Source organism: Engystomops pustulosus, chromosome 5 (assembly GCF_040894005.1).
Source record: "Engystomops pustulosus chromosome 5, aEngPut4.maternal, whole genome shotgun sequence".
NCBI classification, from domain to species: Eukaryota; Metazoa; Chordata; class Amphibia; order Anura; family Leptodactylidae; genus Engystomops; species Engystomops pustulosus.
In genome coordinates this window covers 65,520,959-65,543,403 of record NC_092415.1, presented here as the reverse complement: position 1 = coordinate 65,543,403, position 22,445 = coordinate 65,520,959, and the positions used below count along the sequence as shown (strand labels likewise).

Here is a 22,445-nt window from a genome sequence, read left to right as displayed (position 1 = left end):
TTTCTTCTGCTGGGCGCCGCCATTGCTCTCTCTCTCGGCCGACGCCTAGTATGACGCGCCCTGCAGAAGAAAGAAGACGGGCGCGGAAGTCTGAAGACGAGCCGCGTGGACATCGGGGGAGCAGCGCTGCACATCGGGGCCACCGGAGGGTGAGTATATACGTTTATTATTTTTTAAGTATTTTTAACTTCCTATATGACTCGTGTATAAGCCGAGGGGACGTTTTTCAGCACATTTTTTGTGCTGAAAACTCGGCTTCTACACGAGTATATACTATTTATCAGCGATTCTGGCAGTAGATTGGTAGAACTGGTTTTCTAAAAAACTGCTGTGAGTAAAACCACTAATCTGCCAGTTCATCAGTGGTCATGGTCAAAAACAGACATCAATAAATAATCAATAAATCTACCACACCAACAAAAGCTTAGAAAATATTAATTCTTTATAACAGATAAGACAAAACTTAAGTTAGAAAAGTGCTGATGGAAGACCGCTGCCGAATAGTAATTTCCAGGAGCTTGGGATCTTCCAGTGAGCTGTGCCGACATCTTCCTAAAAACAGGCAAGAAGCATAGGTCAGATCCAGAAAGTGTCACAACAAACTGCAGATAGATTGAAGTCTTGTGCAAAGTTGGGCGAACTAGCGAGTCTGGCGTCCACATGGTGGATTTTATATGCGCATGTTTTTATTCTATTTTGTGAGTATGTTTTAATAAAATAAACTCCATATATTTGAACATACTACCCTATCTGCTGCTTAATCTCTTCTATAGTAGCTGTACACTATTTGGCTACAGGATGCAAGAAAACGCAGCTTAAAACTGTCTGAATAGCGATCTATTCCCATCCAAATACCGTTTGTGTGGAAGTATACGGAAGAATTTGTAACATAGTTGGGAAAGGAGTGAAATCATCGATTTATCAAAGGATATATAAGAGGACACACAAGGAGCTCCGGTCAGACTGTTTTATTATTACTAATTTCTAGATGTGGGATCCATCTGTGACTGTTTGGCAGCTCCTATAGGGGATAGTGTGCATCACAAAAACACTTTTTCTTGTGCAAAGTTACCAACTCTACCATCATATTCATTAGATAACTTCATTGCCTACCTTCAGCAGATGAATCAGAATTTCTGATGGGAATAAATTCTAAGGGAATTCTTACAAGTTCTACCTTGATAACCTTCAGAGCACCAGAACGGGTTTAGGAGAGACTGAAATCTCATACTAATTCATAACCATAGAGATGACTTTTTTTTCTCTCAAACGTGGATGAGGTTTTGAAAACGTATTATACAATATATAACGTGTGAATGTGGCTTTAAATTGGTTGCATTTGATGTTGCTTTTTTATTTCCATCTCCACACATAATGCTAATGATTTGTTAAAAGAGTAACAGTATTTGGCACAGTTTATTGTGATATCACAATACTATCGGACACAAGTTTCACGCTGGTGTTTTTTCCTTCCTTATATTATTTCCCCTTTACATTATGTAGAGGTCAGTGTGTATTTCCTTATTTAGTTATTGCTCCTAATCTGATTACAGTTCGTTATTTACCAGTAACATTATTTCATGGAACCACGACAGTACCAACCAACGAGAGGGTCCACCCCTGGTCAGGAAAACAGAGCATAAAATTAATGCTCCTCCCCACCAGCCTCAGTGGTTACAGAGACTCAAAGGGAATGTATGGCCAGTGTAATAAAACGTATAGTTAACTGAAACTTTAAAAAAAAAAAAAAAAAAATATATATATATATATATATAAAAAATATATAAAATAATAAATAAATATCTATTTACATGCTTCACATGTGAACCTACACCAATCTTTACAGAACACCCGGGTGGAAATACATGGTGCTGTTGGGGTTCCATGAAACGGTAAATATTGTTTTCTCATTCACCTCAACAGCACCAACAGACAGAATAACAAAGAAAACACTCAGGGAGGGTGAAAAGTAAGAGAGGACCTTCCTAAAATCAAAAATCACCAGCACCCACCACATCTACATGTGCGGATAGGACCAGGTAGCGGCTCTGCAGATCTGGTTGATGGAGGCATTTTTGAATTCGGCCCATGATGTTGCTAGGGCCCTGTTTGAATGGGCTTTAAGATGCCCCGATACGGGTTGGTCTAGAGCTTTGTAGGCCAACTTAAGGCAGTCATTATCCAGGACGCCTTGGATGACGAGACCTTAGTTCCTATATAGGCTCTAGCAAAGAAGACAAATAAGTCATCTGACTTTCAGAAGGCAACAGTCCTGTCTACATACCCTAGCACACACCTATTAACATCCAGCTTGAGACAAAGCCTCTAAATGAGTCATAGGGTAGTTGTGAAAGGAAGGTAGGATCACCTCTTGGGATTGAAGGAACTTTGACACCACTTTCAGAAGGAATGCCAGATCAGTCCTTAGGATAAGTCTGTCAAAAAGCACCTGTAGATATGGGGCCTACAGAAAAAAAGCTCTGCTAGTTCCCCAACTCATCTGGTAGAGGCGACCGCTAGCAAGAGAACGACTTAAAAAAACAAACAAAAAAATCATCAAGAACTTAGTTCAAATGTCCTCTAGAGGCTCAAAGAGGGGTGGGGGTCAAAACAGAGCCCTAAGGACCAAGGAGAGCCTTTAGGGCCTTTCCCTAGCCCTACCTGCAGAAACAACAGAACAACCGTCAGGTTTGGTTGATCCAGATCTATTGGGGCCTGTGAAGCAAACTGTGACGTTTCGGACCCCTAAAGAAACGCAAAGTCACTTAGTTATCCTTTTATAGACACTCCCACAACAAACGGTTTCTAAGAGGCGCAGGAAGAGATTTTAATTTGTTCACACAACTTCCCAAAATAGCACAACAAATAAATCACAACCCTGAACCCAAAGAGCTGCCACCAGTTCTCCTTTAATATGAGCCCAGTCCGTAACGGGATTATATAGGGTGAGAAACAAACCGGTAACTTGCATAGAAGTGGAAACACGGACATGAGATTCGTGAATCGAGATACAAGAGCAACACAGGTTAAATTATATATGTTAACAGAGCACAAATATACAAAAGTAGCACTACAAGTATCATCAGTTCAGCGAGTTCGTTACCTTGTATGTGGCCTAATGGGGGATGGATAGTCCACACTGTAAGATCCTCCCTGCGCTTAGTGACGGCAAGATTTCCCCCAGGTGAAAGACGATGTGACCTTAGATGTGCCCGATTACATCAGGTTCAAACACACCTCTGCCCACCCAACAGGAGTTAAGGGTTCCTCCTACCTGGTATCACATTTCAAACCCTGGAAAAGCCATAGCTCTTCAAGGGGAAGTTGTAGGGTCATAGTTCTGGTATCATTGGATCTGGGAGAATCCCTGGAACCCATTGATATCAAACCAAACCCATTTGCTATGGTCCCACCCAGATATATTAATATATCTGGACCCAAGGGTGCTAGAGCCTCAGGAATAGAACCATTGCGATTTCCTGACTATAAGGAATCCAAAAATGTAGTTGCCGTTTCGGGCTTTTCAGGGGCTTAAGAGTTTTTATGGCTCTTTGTCTTCCATTTGAAAATAGGGGTTGGGATGCATAGAGACTATTCGGCTGCAGAGGTCCTTTGAAGCTGGTCACACCTCTGGCCACATTTATCACAGGGTCCCCTCCCAAACTCAAGGAAAGTCTTCCATATTCTAGCATAGATCCCATACACAATAGGATTCCAGGTTAATTGTAATGTGGGGATAACGGCATCCAGTACACCTTTATGTTTAAGAATTAGCCTTTCAGCCGCAAGGCCGACACATTCAAGTTCTTTACGCTGGGATGTCTTATCGGGCCCTGATGGAGAAGGTCCTCCACCGCAGGGAGTACCCAAGGATCCAACACTGCGAATTCTCTTAATAAGGAGGACCTGTTTTCCCTGATCTTCCTCAGGGTTCTCGGTATAAGGAGGAGAGGTGGGAAGGCATCCACCAGCTTCCAACCCCACTTCTGGGCGAACGAGTCTACCGTTGATGGTCTTTCGCTCTGATCTAAACAGTAGAATTTTTGAACTTTATTGTTCTTCAGAGTAGAGAATATTTCAATTGCTGGAGTGCCCAACAACCTGACCATGTACGGAAACACTACCGGATCGAAGGCCCACTCTCCTCGCTTTAGCGAATGGCGGCTCAGGAAGTCCACCATCTCGCTGTCTTCGCACCGGATATGAACTGCCGTTAAGAATGACAGAGATATCTCTGCAAGAGAGAACATTTGATTTGCTACCTCCATGAGCTCTGGGTTTCTTGTGCCCCCTTGATGGTTCACGTATGCAACTGCTATCATGTTTTCCAAGAGGACCTTCAAGTCCGCTCCTACTATTGTTGGAATAGCGGACTCTAAGGCCCTCAGGACTACCAATAATTCCTCGAAGTTGCATGACCTGTCCCTGGAGACGGAAACCCAAGTGCCCTGAAAAACTAACTCTCCCAGATGATTTTTGTAAACGCCCTTAGTGCAATAGCAACACCAAAGGGAATTGCCCTGAACTGAAAATAATGGTAGACACCTGCTATCTGGATGGCTCTTCCTGTACAGGATGGTGGATTGGGGTGTGATCGTAGCTGTCCGCCAGATACCATAAATCAGGCCGGAATTTAACTCTCAGCCCCTCAAACATCCCATCCTGGACCAACTTGGGTTCCCCTGGCAGAAACCCTGCAGGTCCTCTGAAGCTCTACCAGGAAATCTGCAAATGCTGCCTCCCTGCACATATCGGCAGCCACGCGTCCCCGCTAGAAGACATCACCCCAAGCACACGTCACTTCCGGTCGCAACTCCCATGGATATACGGAAGTGCAGTAGGGACGCGCCTACCGCACTAACCGCTGCAGGTACAGCCCTGACCTGGTCGCTGCTGATCAGCCTGGCACAACCAGCCTGAAATCCCGGACCTCTTCTGTGCAGAGGCGCTCCCTGGCACCTGCTGACAACTGCTTCAGGTAACCGCCTCCTTTGCTCGTGAATGCCCACAGGAAACCAGTTGTGGAAGACCATTCATTTTAGGCGCAGGTTTCCTGTTCCAGGGACGGACCCTCTCTCAGTTGGCGCTGTCATGGCAAATGAGAAAATTTCTTCATTCCTAAATTGATTGTGACCTGGATAAAGTGACATGGATTTGACATCAGACAGAAGGTCGCTTTCTTACTTCCTGCTGATGGACTATACCACAAACACTCTCCACATAAGGAAGCACAAAATGCATCATAGCTACTGTTGTTCTGTCATATACATATGAACAATAATAATGTTCTCTTATTCTGATTGTACACTTCTGGTCACTTACATTATATGTAGAACAATACAGTGAGAAGATTTTGCTTTTCTGTCTCTTAGCTGGTAAAGTGGTACAGTCTGTAGCTGATCATGTAATGCCCTCCTGCTGCATCATGGACAATATAAAATACAGCCTAGAGGTAAAGGTATCCAATACGATGGTGTATGATGAGAGCACACAGGAGGTTGGACTGCAGGGGAATGTGTCCCACACATATACAAGACATAATCCAGGTGTGAAACCCAACTACAACCTTTATAATCTGACTCTTGGATACCATTTACTAGCTACAGATTCAAAATGTGCTGCACATAAGTGCATCGCATAGACATGTTTTCCCCTCATACTAATATTTCAGTATTCCTACTGTGAATATGACTATTGAGATATTGCCTTATTTAAAGATTACTTACTCTGTGATCAAGCAAATTCAGCCATCGGTTAATGTGATCAAGAAGAGCAAAAGCATCAGGGATGTTGTCACCTTCTGAGCAGAATTTCAGCACAACAGCCATAGGTATCCCTGCAGAGCAGCTATAGTAAAGAGTAAGGATAGTTACCAGTACAAAGTCATAGCGCTATACTAGATTGTGTGATGCCGGAGGAGGCACACATTGGCCCACATTTACAATCAGTGCAAACATTATGTGCAGTTTGCCTGAGTAGTTTGCAGAGGGCGGCACTTTCTTTTTTTGGTGAATCCTTAATTATTTATGTAAGCGAAACAATTTATAGCTGAAAGAATGGTGTCAGTCAGTGAATAGAGCTCTATAGGAACCTGTCACTGGCTGCATACGTGGTGACAGGTTATCTTTAAAAGACATCTACCACCACAATAAAGGATTGTAAACAAAGCACAATGACATACTGGTGTGTGGCCCCCTGGCAGGATCTGCTCTTCTTTTAGCTTATGCTCTGGTTTTTGCCACAACATGCTTTTGAAATTATACAAATGAGGGGCTCCAGAGGTGTTAATGGTGCCTTGAACCCCGCAGTCTCATTAGCATAATTTTTAGGCTTTTTAGGATTTATTTATTTATTTTAAACAAAGGCACAGGAAGCTTAAAGTAGAATGGATCCTGCCATAGGGGACATGCACCAGTAGGTTAGTGCACTTAGTTTACAATCCTTTATACTAGTATGACGCATGTTGTTAAGGAGTTAAAAAGGTGTGCGTATCCTGAGGTACTCTCCGTCTATGATACTTATATTTTGCTATACATAATATAGACAAGGGTTCTGCAGCTAAAGCTATACCATTAATGAATTCCTAGGGTATAGGAAGAAAATAACCAAAGTGCTGTTGTAGACAACACATCCCAAAGTTGGGGGCCAATCCCCAACCAGTGGAAAGTCACTATATGTACTTTAAAGGTACACCTACCAGTCTTTAAACAACTGCTTTGTGAAGCCACCTCCAGGGATGGAAATCTTTTTCTCCTCCTCATTTATGTCTGGATACAACGAAATCTTCTCCATTTCCTTCCACTCTAATGTCTTCAATGTGTTTTCCACCAATGTCTGCAAAGCAGGAGTGACTAAGTAACGAAAGGGAGTCCTGCAGAAGAGACACATGTATTCATGACTGTATTATTACCACATTGCTAAGGGTTTGTACTTCAGGACATACCCCAATAGTTGGCTGTCATCTCGCTGGTATGCATGGCTACTGGAAATGACAACCACTCTGGTAAACGCACACTCCTTAATCCAAGAGGTTAAAGCCTGACAGAAGGCTCTGGATTTTTTCTGCAGAGACAGAGAACACAGTGAGACATATAAAGGCCTATTGAAATCAATCTCATATCAATGTATGTCTAACATTACCACTACCTTAATCAATGGAGATCTGATCTGCAGGACAGCAAGCTTCTTCTCAGGCCCTGCATAAACTGTGGAAACCAGTGTGAACATAGAGAAATATAGAGTGTGACTGGACACATCATATTAAGCAGCAAAACTCACTGGCTAAAAGTTTGGAGGTTTTTTCTGAAAAATGGAATTTTTTTTTTTACCCATCACGTCCATTTATTCACCCCTCCTTCTATAACACTGTCTAAAAAAAAAACCCACTAGTGAGTGTCCAAACTCCATTACTTGTTCATTTTTATCTACCATGTTTATAAGAAACTTAGAGGAGACAAGCTTTGTTCATACACAGCGTATTAGATCTACCATCTTTTCTAGAATATGTATAGGTTTCTTTGATCGCTTTGGGCACTCTGAAACACGATCTAGGGCATTCAGGCCTTTCATCTAATAGGTGTCCTTTTTTATATTTCTCATCAGGATATCTAAGTTCTGGAGCAGATAGAAAGTTGCAGAATGAGGGAATGCTTCCTACAGCATTCCCCCCAAAAAACTGTAGTTATGGGCACTCCTACAATAAACGCAGGAAACCCTCATGTGTGTCATGTACTCACCTTCTGCATTTATGCACAGTTCCTTCGCATGCTCATCATTAGTAGCATATGGATTATTACCCACCATAGGTACAAGACAGTCTGTGTAAAAGTATCCAACCTTTATCATCTCCAGGGAAGAAATGATCAGGTCAATGGCAAGTTGTCCAACATTTCCCACAGACACTGCAGGCTGAAAGAAAAGTGAAAGAATCACAAGAGTGCAATCCTCACCAGCCACCAACCCCAAAATAAATTTAAAAAAAAATGCTGTTTGGGTAGGGAACACAGACTGAGCCCTCTCCATACAGGGCAGTTGTTAGGTGCTCCATACAGCAGACCTGTATTGTATTGTATGAGCGATCATACTCCCTTGGGCAGTGATGGCGAACCTTTTAGGGACTGAGTGCCGAAACTACAAGCAAAATGCCAATTTACAGTAACAGGTTTCAAACGTATTGGCGCCCTGAGGGCACCGATACAGGAGAAATTCAGATTATCATTGTTGTTTCCCTCTCAAGTCCTCTTAACAGGATGAATCATGGGGCTACAATGGTTATAAAGCTCTATGCAAACCTCCTTGATTCAGGTCCTGAATGGTGACCTTTGTGCTGGGTGATGGCCTGGGTGCCCACAGAGAGGGCTCTGAGTGCCATCTCTGGCACCTGTGCCATAGGTTCATCACCAATGCCCTAGGGATGAGATACCCAAGTATAAAAAAGTAATGGCTGTCAAAATATGGTTTAAAAAAATTGAAGGCACAAGGCTGATTTTCAGTGTATTTTTCCTAACACCAAATATCATTTGCTACAGATAAGAATCTTTCATATTGCCTTGTAAATGGAAAAAAAAAAAAAAAAAAAAAGTTAAGGCTTTCGGAATGTGGTATGCAAAAATATAAAATAAAAAATGCAAGAGGAAAAAAAACAGAAAACTGTGTTCCTGAGGGGTTAATACAGCAGATTACAAAAATTTACTATTATCGTCTGCTCTATTGCTTTATGCAGTTTTGCCAAAATTAAAATATTTTAAAAGACCAAAAAAATAACCTGTAAAGGTATGAGAAACAAAAAACAGTACAAATAACAGATGATTAACCGCTCTCCACGTAGTTGCAATGGGAAATGAGCCGCAATAACTTAGCCCCACCACTAAACAGAGGCGGCGCTGTTATTCTGAGGCAGCCAGTAAGATGTAAACCAGAGTGCAGGACCCCACTGATCGGATACTGATGATTTATCATATCATACAAATTTAGCTGGAACCCCCCTTTTACTATTCCCACAAATCCCCCGACATAAATCTTCTGAGCCCCCCCGATCAGATCCATATAATGAAGCGCTGGACGCCGGCTGTTACCATCACTAGTGTGCAGTCCGCTGGGGGCCGCCAGTCACCTGCCGCCGGTACAAACATGACTGTGCGGTGCTGTATCACATGTGACGCGCACAATAGACGTCCATAAAAGACCCCACTGTCACGGCTGCAGCTGCCCTAGTATATGCCTGTATAATCGTGGCGTTATAGGTGTCCTCGCAGATGCCTGTATAGAAAGGGCGTCCTTCAAAGGCCCTGCTGTCATAGGAGATACTGTGTAAAGATGCGGTCAGGCAGTGTGCAGGGCAGCCTCCCGCCGCGTCTCCCGCTTCTAGTGCCTGACTTCTCGGGGAGGCGCATCCTTATCATCATGTAGATGTCCGCGGTGTAGGGTCATATTCACATTGTATAACGGAAGACCTTTACAATCATGTCTCTGCCGCCGGAGAAAACCACAGAGCTCAAACAGATCATTCACGAGCAGCTCAACCGGGTGAGTGCAGATGTGGAGACAATTCGGTTTTATTGGTGCAGTGAATCACATATGGAAAGTAATGAAGATCATACACTTTTGTTGTGTCTACAGCTCCTGGGCCAGCTGATGTGTTTCCATGGTTACGGATAGTATACAAACTTTTAGTTGTAAATTTTCCAAAGTACTAAGATCAGCAGTATGGGGGATTCCCTATCTACTGGATTGGGAATAATGAGCTGACCAGTGAGGGTCTGACTGCAGCTGGGCCCCCATAGATAATGAGACAGATCATTAGGTCAAGAGATTGGGCGGCCAGGGGCTGGCTTCCTCCGAGTACTCCTGTGGTGCATCCAAAAACTATTCTACACATCTGCTGCATATAAACATAAACTTCCTAACCAGACGCACATTGCGGAATAACCTTAAAGAGGACCCGTCACCCCCCAAAAAGACCCCCACCAAATATGCCCGCCATAATCCTCCCCCAGCAGCTTTCTATTCATGCCATTTATTAAAAAATTTATGTTGTGAAAGTGTGTTTTAATCGATCCGACCTCTTACCAAATAAGAGGTCGGATGCTCGTATCTTGTGAGCTGTAGTTGGCCTTATGCATGAGGGGACCGGCCGACACACCCCCTCCATGCCCCTGTCAGCTGCCGGCTCTAAGCAATGCGACGATCCCTGTGAGCGGCAGCATTTAGCGGCCGGGGCTCGCAAAGAGGGGTGGGGGCTGTATGTGGCCGATGTGTAACACCAGAAAGAACACTTTGTCTTCTTTGACGGGAGGGACACGGAGAGATGCGGTTTCGGATTATGTAGAAGGCGGCGGACAGTGGCTGCGGCCGCTCTGTGCTTGCTCACAGCACTGGCCGAATATGTATAACATTCGTCTGGAGCTGTCAATATGCACGGCGCGGCAGTTCACAGGGATCGCCACATCGCATAGAGCCGGCAGCTGACAGGGACGTGGAGGGTGTGTCGGCCGGCCCCCCAAGGCCGACTGCAGCTCACAAGATACGAGGATCCGACCTCTTATATGGTAAGAGGTCGGATCGATTAAAACACACTTTCACAACATAAATTTTTTAATAAATGGCATAGGATTATGGCGGGCATATTTGGAGGGGGTCTTTTGGGGGGGGATGGCAGGTCCTCTTTAAGGCTGGAGAGTAAGAAATATAGTGGTTTTCTTGAATTTTTAGGTGATTTTTCTAGGACAATAGGTTTTCTGATGAAGCTAAATTACACAAGGGTCTGCTGGAGGCTGGCAACCTAATAAAACCATACTTACTGCTCCAAGTCCCCAAAACTCTGTATTTTCTCAACCTCACAGGCTGCTAATCTAGGGCTTGTAGTAGAGACCTACAAGTACTTCAGCCAGTGATTTCCTGTGGTGACTCCTATTTTTAAAACAGACAACCTCTGTCCATATGGTCTTTTAGAGCAGATAAACATAATTGAAGAGGTCTCCCATCCTGGAAGCTACATTATAATAATAATATAACTTTATATAGCACCATCATATTCTGCAGAGCTTTACAGATCATCAGGTACATATACAAACAAAACAAGACACTACAAAGTAATAAACTGGTTAGTTGAAGCAATAGCAATGACCTTGCTCACAAGAGCTTACAATCTAGGAGGGTGAAGGGGGGGATTTAAATGATTTCCTGTTAATCTGCTTGGTGACCATATAATACTACACATCTCCTGCAGCAGCCTAGCTTACACCTGGCATAGTAAGCTGAGCCACCCCATTGGATAGACCGTGACCCCCTTTAAACGTTGTTATAACAAGTAGGTTTTGTTTATGGGCTGTTTTATTATTACTACATTTGAATAACAATTCGGCATCTTTATGTTTAGATGAATGTACATAGCAAAATCCGTGAGGTGCTTGCAGAGACGATAAAGGATGAATTAGGAGATGAAAGCCATAACTTCTCAGAAGAGGATCTGATAAAAGCCTTGAGACGCAGAGGAATTATTGATGATGTCATGAAAGAACTGCATTTCCTGGAGGTATCTCTATTTCTTTGTTCTGGTGAATAAAATGATGTGCTGCTGTTAAATATACACCATTTCAGATGATAACATGTAGGGCTTATTGACCTGAAAGGGAGACAGTGTGGTGTCCCTGAGTAAATTGGACCTGTCATATCTTTTTTTCATAAATCAGACCCACACAGGTTTATTTTCTTGGGTGTTCGGAAAAACTAAATTCCAGGCTTGGCCACAGTTGTGTGAATTTGTATAATCATATGACTGTGCAGCTGAGCATGGGAGCAGGAAGGGATTTTCAGAGTGCTATGCGCAGATGGATCATGGTAGCATTAGGAGACACGTGTATCCTCCCCACAACAGATTTTTTTTATGAAGAACACTATTTAATGGTAAACCTCTTGATGTCAGGGAGAAAAGACTTATACGTGTTGCTGTAACAATTTGTCCGAGATGTTGATTTAAAAATGGGGCACTATACTGTGCCCTGGTGTTTTGGCATTGCCACTGAAAAATGGAGCAGGTCTCTGTTTGCACAAACATGATGAATGGAACCTTTAAAGGAAACAGAAGTGGGCGAAGGAACCGTGACTTAATCTGGAAGTCAAGAGATTATGCAGTCTATATGTGATGTGGTATAATTAATGTATCTAGAGATAATCTAGGACTGTAGGACTGTGCACCGTGGTGTCACATGGGGTCTTATGCCTTGTGAAGGAGATCACTTTTTTTAAATGTCTTATCACTTATTTTTCTCTTTTATTGACAGGATGGCCTTTCACGTGAATTCACCTCTACACCCAAACCAGCAATTCATTTTGTTGATAAGGAACCAAGGACATTGAAGAAAAGTAAGATTGTAGTTCATACATGTTGCGTTATACATCACAGAATCCATATAGAAGGAATGATCAGCGGCACTCGCTCATCAGATGTCCATTCTTTATTTAGCACAAAGGTACAGAGCAGTAAAACCTGACACCCTTATGTATGGCATATGTTTGCAGTCCTTGAGCTTTCTTAAGATTCTGCTGTATCTGGACTTGTTTATTTGACTATGTAGCAGAGCTCTGCCAGACTTGCGCATTGAGTCCTATTAGTTGCAAGTATTTAGCTGACCGGATTGTATCTTTTGTCAGAAAGAAACGGTTCTGACCGTGAAGCCTAAGATATCTATAGTACTTGCCCTGAATGCACAGCATTTTCCCTTTTTAGGCTGGCTGCAGGAATGAGGTTTGCGGACCTCCCGAAAGTGGGACCCACATCTATCATCCATTCAATAGTTACTATGGGAATATCCCGTTAATTGTGCAGTCCAGACAGGATAGTAAGAGTCTGCCGCCTGGTGTGAGATATAGATATACAATATTTATTGTTCCATTGTTTGACTTTGCATTTAAATGGTCCTAAAAAGGTACACTTTTTTTTTTTTTGAAGTGTGCAGTGTATTGCAAGCCCACTCTAAACAGCACGAGGTCAATGCTAAAGCCAAACCATACAAATCCTAGGAAACGATTATTTATGGGTCATTTTCTATTAAATAAGGTCCTATGTTAGAGATGTTAACTTGACATCTGTACTTACCAGCATGTGCAGGTTTAACTTTATTCTTGAAGAATTCCTGAAGAAGCTCAAACACGAAACACATGCTGGGGACAGCATCCCTTGGTTTGTATTCCATTTGATCCATATCTGATAGCACTCATATTCCTATATACATACTGTGTGTAGGTACTTTTTTACCACATGGGATATTCTCCTTTATTTTTCAGACCAAATTGGGATGTCTCATTTAGTGTGTTATGTCTGTTCTCTATTTTTATGGATTTCATTATTTAGTTTTTAATAAAGGTGTACTTATTTTTCTATGATTGTGGTCTTTACTCCAGGTTTTGCTGTTTTATTCCTGAACAGGCAAGAGCATAGAATTTTAGGGACATGTTAATTTTAACATAATACATGTTTGCACTATGTTGGAATTGGTGCAGCAACTTGTGTTAAAGGATATTGGAGGTTTTGAAACATTTCTCTTTAAGTCTGGTCTTTTGGTTCTGGTCAGTTCTTTATTAATTCACATTTTCTCTCCACAGCTAATATAGACCCATCCCGAAGATATCTTCATCTGCAAGTCCTAGGTGGAAAAGCATTTCTGGAACACCTTCAAGAATTGGACCCTCTCCCTGGTCAGGTGTGCTCCACATTTACATTAAGCCTGCACTTTAGGAACCAGCGCTTTCGTTCCAAACCCATCCCTTGTGCCTGTGAACCCGACTTCCAAGATGGCTTTTTGCTCGAAGTGCATAAGGACAGCTTAGGTTTGTAGATTTTATTTCTATTAGTTGTATATAAAAATAGTAATTTTTTTTTTCTGCAAAGCCAAACCCCCTTTTTTTTTAGGTTATTTTTCTTTTCATGCTAGTCGGAAAAGTTTCTAAAAACCTTAAAAAAATGTTGCGCGACAAATTTTAGACAATTTTTTTTTTTTGTTAAAATTACTCCAGAATCTGAGCGCATACAGCTTTATACATCTCCCACTTTGTGTAGATGATTCCTCATCCAGCAATTGACTATACCTTGACACTTAAAGTGTAATTTAACTTTTGTTAAAATTGCATAAATCACAAGTGCAGATCATAATGGTAAAATTTGTAATATAATTTATTAAAGAAATATGTTACTGTGTTCTTCTTTTTCCTTTTCTTTTCTTTGCTTTCTGTCCTACATCCAATGGCAGCTGAGAGATTAAGAAAACTGATAATGTTCGGCTTCATAAACTGTCACTGTATAGGCTAATCTTCCCATAGAGCTGAATCATCAAGGGAAATATTTTATAGTTATAGCAGTTCAGTATAGAGTTCATATTTAGCCTCTTTTCTTATCTACCAGATGTTGATGGGATTTCTGATATACAGCTCACTACGGGAGAAAAAATTAGCAAAAAAAAAAAATCAAAGAAGCAGTTTTTGTTTATGACATAAATTACAAAGTTTAGTTTTATCACCTGCTCTCTATATTTCTGTAATAAAAATAGCTTCTAAGGTTTAGTTTAGAAACCACTTTAGTTCATTAATATCTATCCATCTATCTTTCTGAAATGCTATACTATACTATACTAGACTGCACTGAACCCTCTGTTATCTAGGTGACGCCAGCAGAATGGCGGATGCCACTACCCTGTTGTCTATCTGTGACCCTATACAGCTGGTCCTGATCAAGACTGACACATCTGGAGAAACCACATTAGTAGCATCCCACTTTCTGGAGTGGCGTTCAGTATTGGGAGTCGATAGGGGTGTGACAAGTCTTGCTGTTGAGCTTCAAGGTGTCGGTAAGATTTCAATGTATTTTCAAATATGTTATTGGTCTTGTATATTTGAAGGTAATATTTGGAGCACTCTGTAAACTTCATCCACCATATTCTTTTATTACTAGAAATACTTCAAAATAATTTCTTTCAGTGCAGATTGTAAAGTTTCTTAGTCTTATTTCAAACCTCCCCCTCCCCCCCTAAAAAAAATATTACATTGATTTGTCCATTTTAAAAAGTTAAAAAAATACATTTGTGCGACATTTTCAACTTGAGCCTAGGGGTAAAACATGGGTAGTGGGACATGAAATTCTTATTGCAGAAAACAGCTGGGCTAGTTGTTTCATAGGGTAAAAATGGACAACATTATTGACAGTTTTTAAGATGTATTTAAATCTGTTTTTTTAACTCCTAAATGTCCCTAGAAAAATTCCGTGCCTGCAGCATTTGTAATAACACAATGGAAAAATTAATTTTAACAGCATTATTTAAATTCTGTAAGATTGCAATGTACCTCTGTAAAATAGCCAAAAAAGACAACAAAATGTTTATCCAAAAAAAGTTAATTTCCTACAACAGCATATTTTCAGGATCTCTATAGTATAGCACAAGGGGTACTGGTGTCTGGAGGGATTGCCCACCAGTCTTGCCCTTTTCCGGTTCAATATTAAACTAGTTTAATATGTTTAATATTGAAGTACAATAACCAGTTCATAGATGACATAAACAAGATTATACGATAATGAATATTTCCATTGGCCTTATAAGTATTTGCTGTTCACCGTAAAGTATTAGAAATATGATTAACTCGCCTGGTTCCGTTACCGTGCAGGTGCAGAATGTAAAATCCCAGTTGGAGTCCTAAATGTCAAACTTGAGCTGTATCCTCCTCTAACCCAAACCTTGTCTCCAGAGATTGTCAACACTCAGGTAAGGTACTCCTGCATTGATATATGAAATATATAGTAGTTCTTTTTCTAACGCCTCCTCAGAACAAAAGAGCACAGCAGTTGCCCCCTCCCTATTTACTATTGCAGAAAGCTTACATATTTATATGGATGAAAGAAATTTGTGAATGGTAGTCATGAAACTTCTTGCAGCTGATTATATAAAATATCTTTTTTTTTTTTTTTTTTTACATTTTAGCTGACCCTGGAGAGACAGAAGACTGCAGAGAAGGAACGTTTGTTCTTGGTCTATGCAAAACAGTGGTGGAGGGAATATCTTCAAATCCGTCCATCCCACAACTCCAGACTTGTGAAGATCTTTGCACAGGTTTATTTCCAATGTTCTCCTCCCTTCTGGTTTTTAGGCATGTTTGATGTCAGGGAGATTAGGAAACCGTCCACTGTGTTATTATAATAATAATCTTTATATAGCGCCATCATATTAATATTATCTGACATTATCAAATGATAGACCGGCATGCACACGGTGTCAATAATGCTGCACATATAGTTATCAAATGTCTGCCCGCTGTGCTGAGGAGGTGACCGTTCCCCTCTCCTCTCCATAGATAATTTCTGTGGCTAGTTAAAGGGGATCTACCACCAGGATGAAGGACTGTATGCGAATGAGCCTTAGGGACTGCATACTGCATGCTCCATAGGTGTTAATGGAGTGTGGAGCCCCTAAGGCTCATTTGCATACAACCCACCATCCTGGTGGTAGATGCCCTTTAATGATCACCTGGATTAAGTGGAATAGGCCTGCGGTTTTAAAATGTTTTAAGGTTAATACATTCGCTTGGAGCATTAGTTTTACCACCTTTTATTCTCTTAGGATGAAAATGGAGTTAATCGACCCGTGTGTAGTTACGTCCGGTCCCTTCGAGCAGGACGTCTACTGGACACGCCTCGACAAGCGGCGCGCTTTGTAAATGTCCTAGGCTATGAAAAGGCTCCAGTTGTCGGTGGAGGTGGTAAACAAGAACAGTGGTGCACAATGCTGGCATTTCTTTGTAGAAATAAGGTATTCTTTTTATCTATTATTGGACCTACACTGAAGCTGGCCCTAAGACTATATTATGTAGCGTTTTTTTTGTGTTTTGTTTTTTTTTTTCAATTTACAGAAATATTTTCTAAAAGATGGATGCTCTCTACTTTCCACCTGCCTTCTCTATCCTTTTGAGACTCTATGAAATTGAGCAATAATCATCATTTAAAACCATCATATATTCTACACTTCTGTTACATTATTTTATACCTGGTAATGTCTATTTTAGGGTGATTGTGAAGATCATTGCACACTCCTTTGCAGCCTTCTTCTTGGTTTTGGGTTAGATGCCTATGTTTGTGTTGGTACAAAAGGAAGAGGTGTAGCCCACACATGGGTCATGACGTATGGGACTGATGGTGCTGTTACCTTTTGGGAAAGTTTGACTGGACAAAGGTATGTGCATTGCGGGACAAATAGAGGCAACTTGTATAGTTTTAAAGGGACTTGTAGGTGTCACAGCCATCACCTTAAGTTATTTTTCTAGTGATGCCTTTTCTATAAGTTGCATCCATTCAGTCGTTCTGATATAGATATAGATATATATATATATATATATATATATATATATATATATATATATATATATATATTAAACGTGCATCACAAATGTAACATTAGTGGCTTTCACCATATGATTGCTTAAAAGGAAGTGTGGAAAGGGCAATAAGCTTCTAATCTTTCCTGTGCCTTTTAAAATATGCTTAAGTTATTTATATCCAGTCTTTTATGTTATCACAAAAAGGTTACATTCAATCTTATTATGCAGATACGTTCATAAGCCTATCAACCCAGATGACCCTCCCTTGGTGGAACAACCAAAGCCTCTCTACCCATACAAAACTATTGGATGCTTGTTTAACCATCAGCGATTCCTGGCCAATTGTCAGCCATCAGATTCTGTGGATCTCTGTGTGTTTGATCTGAATGATGAATCCAGGTGGAAACCTATGAGTGAAGAAGCTATAAAATCCATATGTTCCCCAGGATCGACTCCATCCCTTCCTCTGTTTCCTCCACTTTGCAGCTCACTGCTGGATTCAGCCGCAGAAAGTAATGAGATTGAATTGCAGCTGCGGGTTCTAGTAACGGAGCACAGAAAGGTAATGTTCTCTATTCATTATACTATGACAACACAGAAAAATGCAAGAAACACTAAGTTATTTTAAAGGGACTCTATCATCAGAGTTTATCCTAAAAAACTACTAGCCCCCCCCCCCCCAGGTAGGGTATGAAACCTCCTTTTTTAGAATTACATTTTTTTTTTTTAATGTGAAATCTTGACTATAAAAAAAGACTCTGCAAAGTCATGTGAAAATGAGTAACATTTTACCGAAGATGAGTCAAGGTTAGAGGCTGCAGAGATATATTCACTTATATTTGGTTGGATAGTACCTAGAAAATATTCCCTTTTTTATTATTATTTTTTTCATTTAATAATATAGATCGAAATGCAAACTAAAGATCTAGTTCCTGCGATCTGAAAGATGAGATTCTTATTTTTAATGTGACACCAAAAACGTTCTATAGAACCATCAACACTGGCATCTAATGTGTCACTTCCCCTGCGACTTGACTTTTCTCCGGCTCTTCTCTGCATGTTTTCACATGACTTTGTAGGATATTTTTATAGGTGAAGTGGTGATATTTCACAAACATTTCATACCCTACTTGGGGGGGGGGGGGGTAGTAGTTTAATAGGGTAAAATCTGGTGATGTTGTCCCCTTAAACAACACCATACAAATGAACCCAAATGACTACCTGAGAGAAGAGAACTGGAAGTGTAGTACATCAGTTAGTCTGAAAAATGCAGGCATACATTTTATTAGGTTATACACAAATCATAATTTATAAAAAAAATACATAGTTCTGTGATGCTGAATGTAAAGTGGGCTATAATGGGGGGAATTAACAATTAAAATGTGCTGCAATACAGCACAATAGTCCCCAGTGGGTGAGGGACCAAAGCCCCGTATACAGAACCCTAACATTGCCAAAGTGAAAGGCAAATCCTGAATGCTATGAAGATAGTAAAAACCTTAATATACTATACCTCAATACAGGCCATGTAACAAGAGCAAGAGAACTTGTAATGCAGATGAATGGTAGAATGCCCATACGTCTTCTGATCTCATTTTTTGATGTACAGGATCTTGGTCTCGCCACAGTTTGGGATGATCAATTGTCTTACCTACTGTCACCTGCCTTGGCTGCCTATGAAATCGAGCGTACAACAGGGATTTCCGCTGGAAATGAGGAGTTTCAGGACGCGATTCGGAGGGCAGTACCTGATGGTCATACTTTCAAAGGATTTCCCATTCACTTTGTTCACCGAAATGCAAGAAGAGCGTTTGCTACTTGCCTGCGGTAATGATCTACACCTTCCTGCCCATTTATCAGTAAAAAGTAACATTACAACTTGCTGAGGGATTGAAAGTGACCCTTGACACCCCATGTTATGGTTGGGGTACATACAGAATTAAGAGCTTCATTAGACCAATAAGATAACAGAGTGGCAAGTATTTTCTGTACATTCCAATTTCCATCGAAGACTGCTTAACGGGAAACTGTCATCAGGACACAATTTCACCTAATGACAGGTTCTCATAGCATTTTTAATACTACTAATATCTGTTTTTATAAATAATATTACTGCTTCCACTCAATTTTAAAAGTTTAATAAGTTTACCTGGTTGTGAACCAGTTAACTGCAATTGTCATCACCATCTGATCTCCCTCCCTCCTGCAGATTGGAGCCGCTAATGGCTGCATCAGGGTGGGTGGAGGAAGAGCACATAATGATCATGATTGGAGCCTTGTAACAGAAGAGTGGAACTGTTTAATGTTAATTATAAAAGCAGATTGGGAATTGGTATCTAAAGGCTTTGGGAACCTGCCAAGAAAATTTGTGGCCTGACAGGTTCACTTTAATGTGGTTATCAACAACCAGACAAAATCTAGAAATAAAAGAAGCAAAAGCAGCAGCTCTGATACTGATATTTTTATATAGCGTCATCATGTTCCACTGCACTTTAAAAATCATAGGGGACATATACAAATAACATAATACATCAGAGTATAAACAGTCACAAGGAACAATAGGAGCGAGGGCCCTGCTCACAAGAGCTTACAGTCTAGAAGGATGAAGGGGTGACACGAGGTAACAGAGCTTGTATAATGGTCCAGCCATTCTTTATAAGGAAACAGTATAAAATAATTTAATAAATAAAAATCAACCAATTGAACCAGCCATCAGCCGCCATCTTATATACAAAGTCCAAAGTGAATGCTACTGAAGAGAGACCTGGAGCTTGGTATGTATCTGGTGTTTTCCGGATAACAGAAAGGAGGAGGACACAGGGTTGGTTAGTGGAAATTTGAAAATTTCACGCAGTTACCGAGTGTGATAGGCCTGTTAGTTTTTTCGAGTATGTTTGAAATATTGGAGGTTATGTAGAAGTCTTATAGTCTGGGAAAGGTCATTCTAGAGAATCTATGCATCTTGAGAGATTTGAATTAAGGTAGAGCATAATCTAATTTCATTGGCAGATCGAAGAGTACAGGTTTGGTGATAGACTGAGAAGAGAGAGAGGTGCAGGATTATGCAGAGCTTTGTGGATGAGTGTGAACTTAAAAACAAGCCTGGCTTCTGCATTTAGAATAGATTGGAGAGGAGAGAGTTTAGTAAGTGGAAAGTTAAAGGAAATCTACCATTTGATTTGATGCATTATGAAGCAAACATACCTTGAGAATGCTGTAGCTACACTGATGCAGGATCATATCTTGGTTAATCCCTGTGCGGAATTAACTATTATACCGTTCAGGACCTTGGGAAAGCTGGGTCAGGCTGGCTGCCTACAAAAACCTATTACACGGAACTTGTAATTACAAATGGTGGATAGTCAAGACAGGAATAGTCAACCTGAGCTGGATCACTCATACACAGCAGCTGGGGGATGGTGCAGCAATTGATTATTCTGCCTTCAGGCACAACCCAAAGATTACATAATCCTCTCCTGCAGTGAAAAACGAATGTGCTAGGAGAAGCACTGAACCAGCCATAGAAGCAACAGAGCTTCATTATCATAATGTTAGATCTGTTTTAACAACATAACCACTCCGCTCAGGGATTAAACAAGATATGATCCTGCATCAGTGCAGCTACAGCATTCTCAAGGTATGTTTGCTTCATAATGCATCTAATCAAATGGTAGGTTTCCTTTAAGTAATGGGTAGTTTGGTGTATTTAATGTAACACAATTTCTTCCATCATACTCATTTGATTAGATTTGATCTGTTCTCTAAGTAAACACAATGCGGCTTATTTATCAAGTGTCTGAATGTCAGAATATTTCCAGTTGCCCATGGCAACCAATCACAGCTCCCCTTTAAAATATTCATGAGCACTGGTAAAGTGAAAGCTGAGCTGTGATTGGTTGCCATGGACAACTAGAAATATTTTGACATTCAGACACTTGATAAATCTGCCCCGTTTTATTAAATCCTGAATCCTCCTAAGTGCCACTTACAAGTTAAACTTTGTATTCGTAAATCCTGTGTTTATCACTTCTGGAACATGAAGGTGTTATCTGAGTATCACATAACAGGACAATGTGATCAATAGTACATGGAGTCATTTGGTCTATTACAGGACATAAAATACAGGACCGCACCCAAGACACTGATGAGGCAGGGGTTGTGATTAGTGGGCAGTCGTTGGTTCATTGCCTCCTTATGTTTCTTTTGCATAGGTCCCCTTTCTGTGATGAGATTGTTGGCTGTCGTGGAGATCAGATGCGACTTGCTGTTCGAGTGCGAGTTTTCACATACCCTGAATCGGCTTGTGCTGTGTGGATCATGTTTGCATGTAAATATCGCTCTGTGTTGTGACGTAACGTTTTCACCGTTCCATTCTTCACTTTAGGTTTTCTCAAGCTGTGTGTATCTTGTATTTTATAATGTATAATTTTTATTATGAAATGTATATTTTCTTACAGTGAAGTCTTTTATACAATAAACTATTTTGGCATCACAAGTCTTGTTTATGATCTCTTCATTAATATGATATCTCATTCTAAGCTCTCTGTGCCTGTGGACCAGAGGAGTCCCATGTGTCAGATTCATCTCCAGGTAAGTAAATGTTGTGTTTTGTTATTTTATTGGCCACAGACAGAGTTGTTACGGGGTGAATTGGGACCTTTCAGGTCAATGAACCTGTGGTTTAGGGTGCAAATTGACCGGTTTTGAAGTTTATTATTTTTTTTATACTTGCCTAGATGTGAGTTTGAGGCCCATCACACTCAAATCGGATGTTTCCCGCAGCTCCTCTCACCCTAACAGGTTCCCTTTCCTACCAGTCGTTGTTTTTGTGTCCCAATATGCCATGACGGGTTCCCTTTTAAGGTAACTCCCCTTCTTTTTGTGCTTAACAGCTGCTATTTTAACCTATCTTTAAATATCTAAAACATAACATAAAAGAAAATAAAGTTACCCATATTAATATTACATTTGATTCAATACTAACATTCTCTATATTCTCTTTGTGCTATTTATATCATAGAGACTCCGAGTAAGTTCATACCCACTAGTTCTGCACTTGCATCTCCTGTCTTGTTATTAGTGCAACTATA

At 40.7% G+C, this 22,445-nt stretch overlaps 2 protein-coding genes across 2 annotated transcripts; one reads left to right on the top strand and one right to left on the bottom strand.

Moving 5' to 3' along the window:
* Window positions 1-424: 424 nt before the first annotated feature.
* PSMG2 (proteasome assembly chaperone 2) lies at window positions 425-9,304 on the bottom strand. Its single transcript, XM_072152277.1, has 7 exons — window positions 9,075-9,304; window positions 7,737-7,908; window positions 7,147-7,205; window positions 6,944-7,062; window positions 6,698-6,871; window positions 5,727-5,847; window positions 425-552 (listed from the first exon to the last, which is right to left on the bottom strand). The coding sequence occupies exons 1-7, from the start codon at window positions 9,129-9,131 to the stop codon at window positions 469-471; spliced, it is 786 nt and encodes a 261-aa protein (XP_072008378.1). The 5' UTR covers window positions 9,132-9,304; the 3' UTR covers window positions 425-468.
* CEP76 (centrosomal protein 76) lies at window positions 9,265-21,850 on the top strand. Its single transcript, XM_072152276.1, has 12 exons — window positions 9,265-9,525; window positions 11,378-11,533; window positions 12,282-12,363; window positions 13,603-13,827; window positions 14,655-14,840; window positions 15,652-15,749; window positions 15,966-16,094; window positions 16,602-16,790; window positions 17,044-17,210; window positions 17,584-17,917; window positions 18,965-19,182; window positions 21,567-21,850. Exons 1-12 carry the CDS (start codon window positions 9,463-9,465, stop codon window positions 21,703-21,705), a joined length of 1,986 nt encoding a protein of 661 aa, XP_072008377.1. The 5' UTR covers window positions 9,265-9,462; the 3' UTR covers window positions 21,706-21,850.
* Window positions 21,851-22,445: the final 595 nt, after the last annotated feature.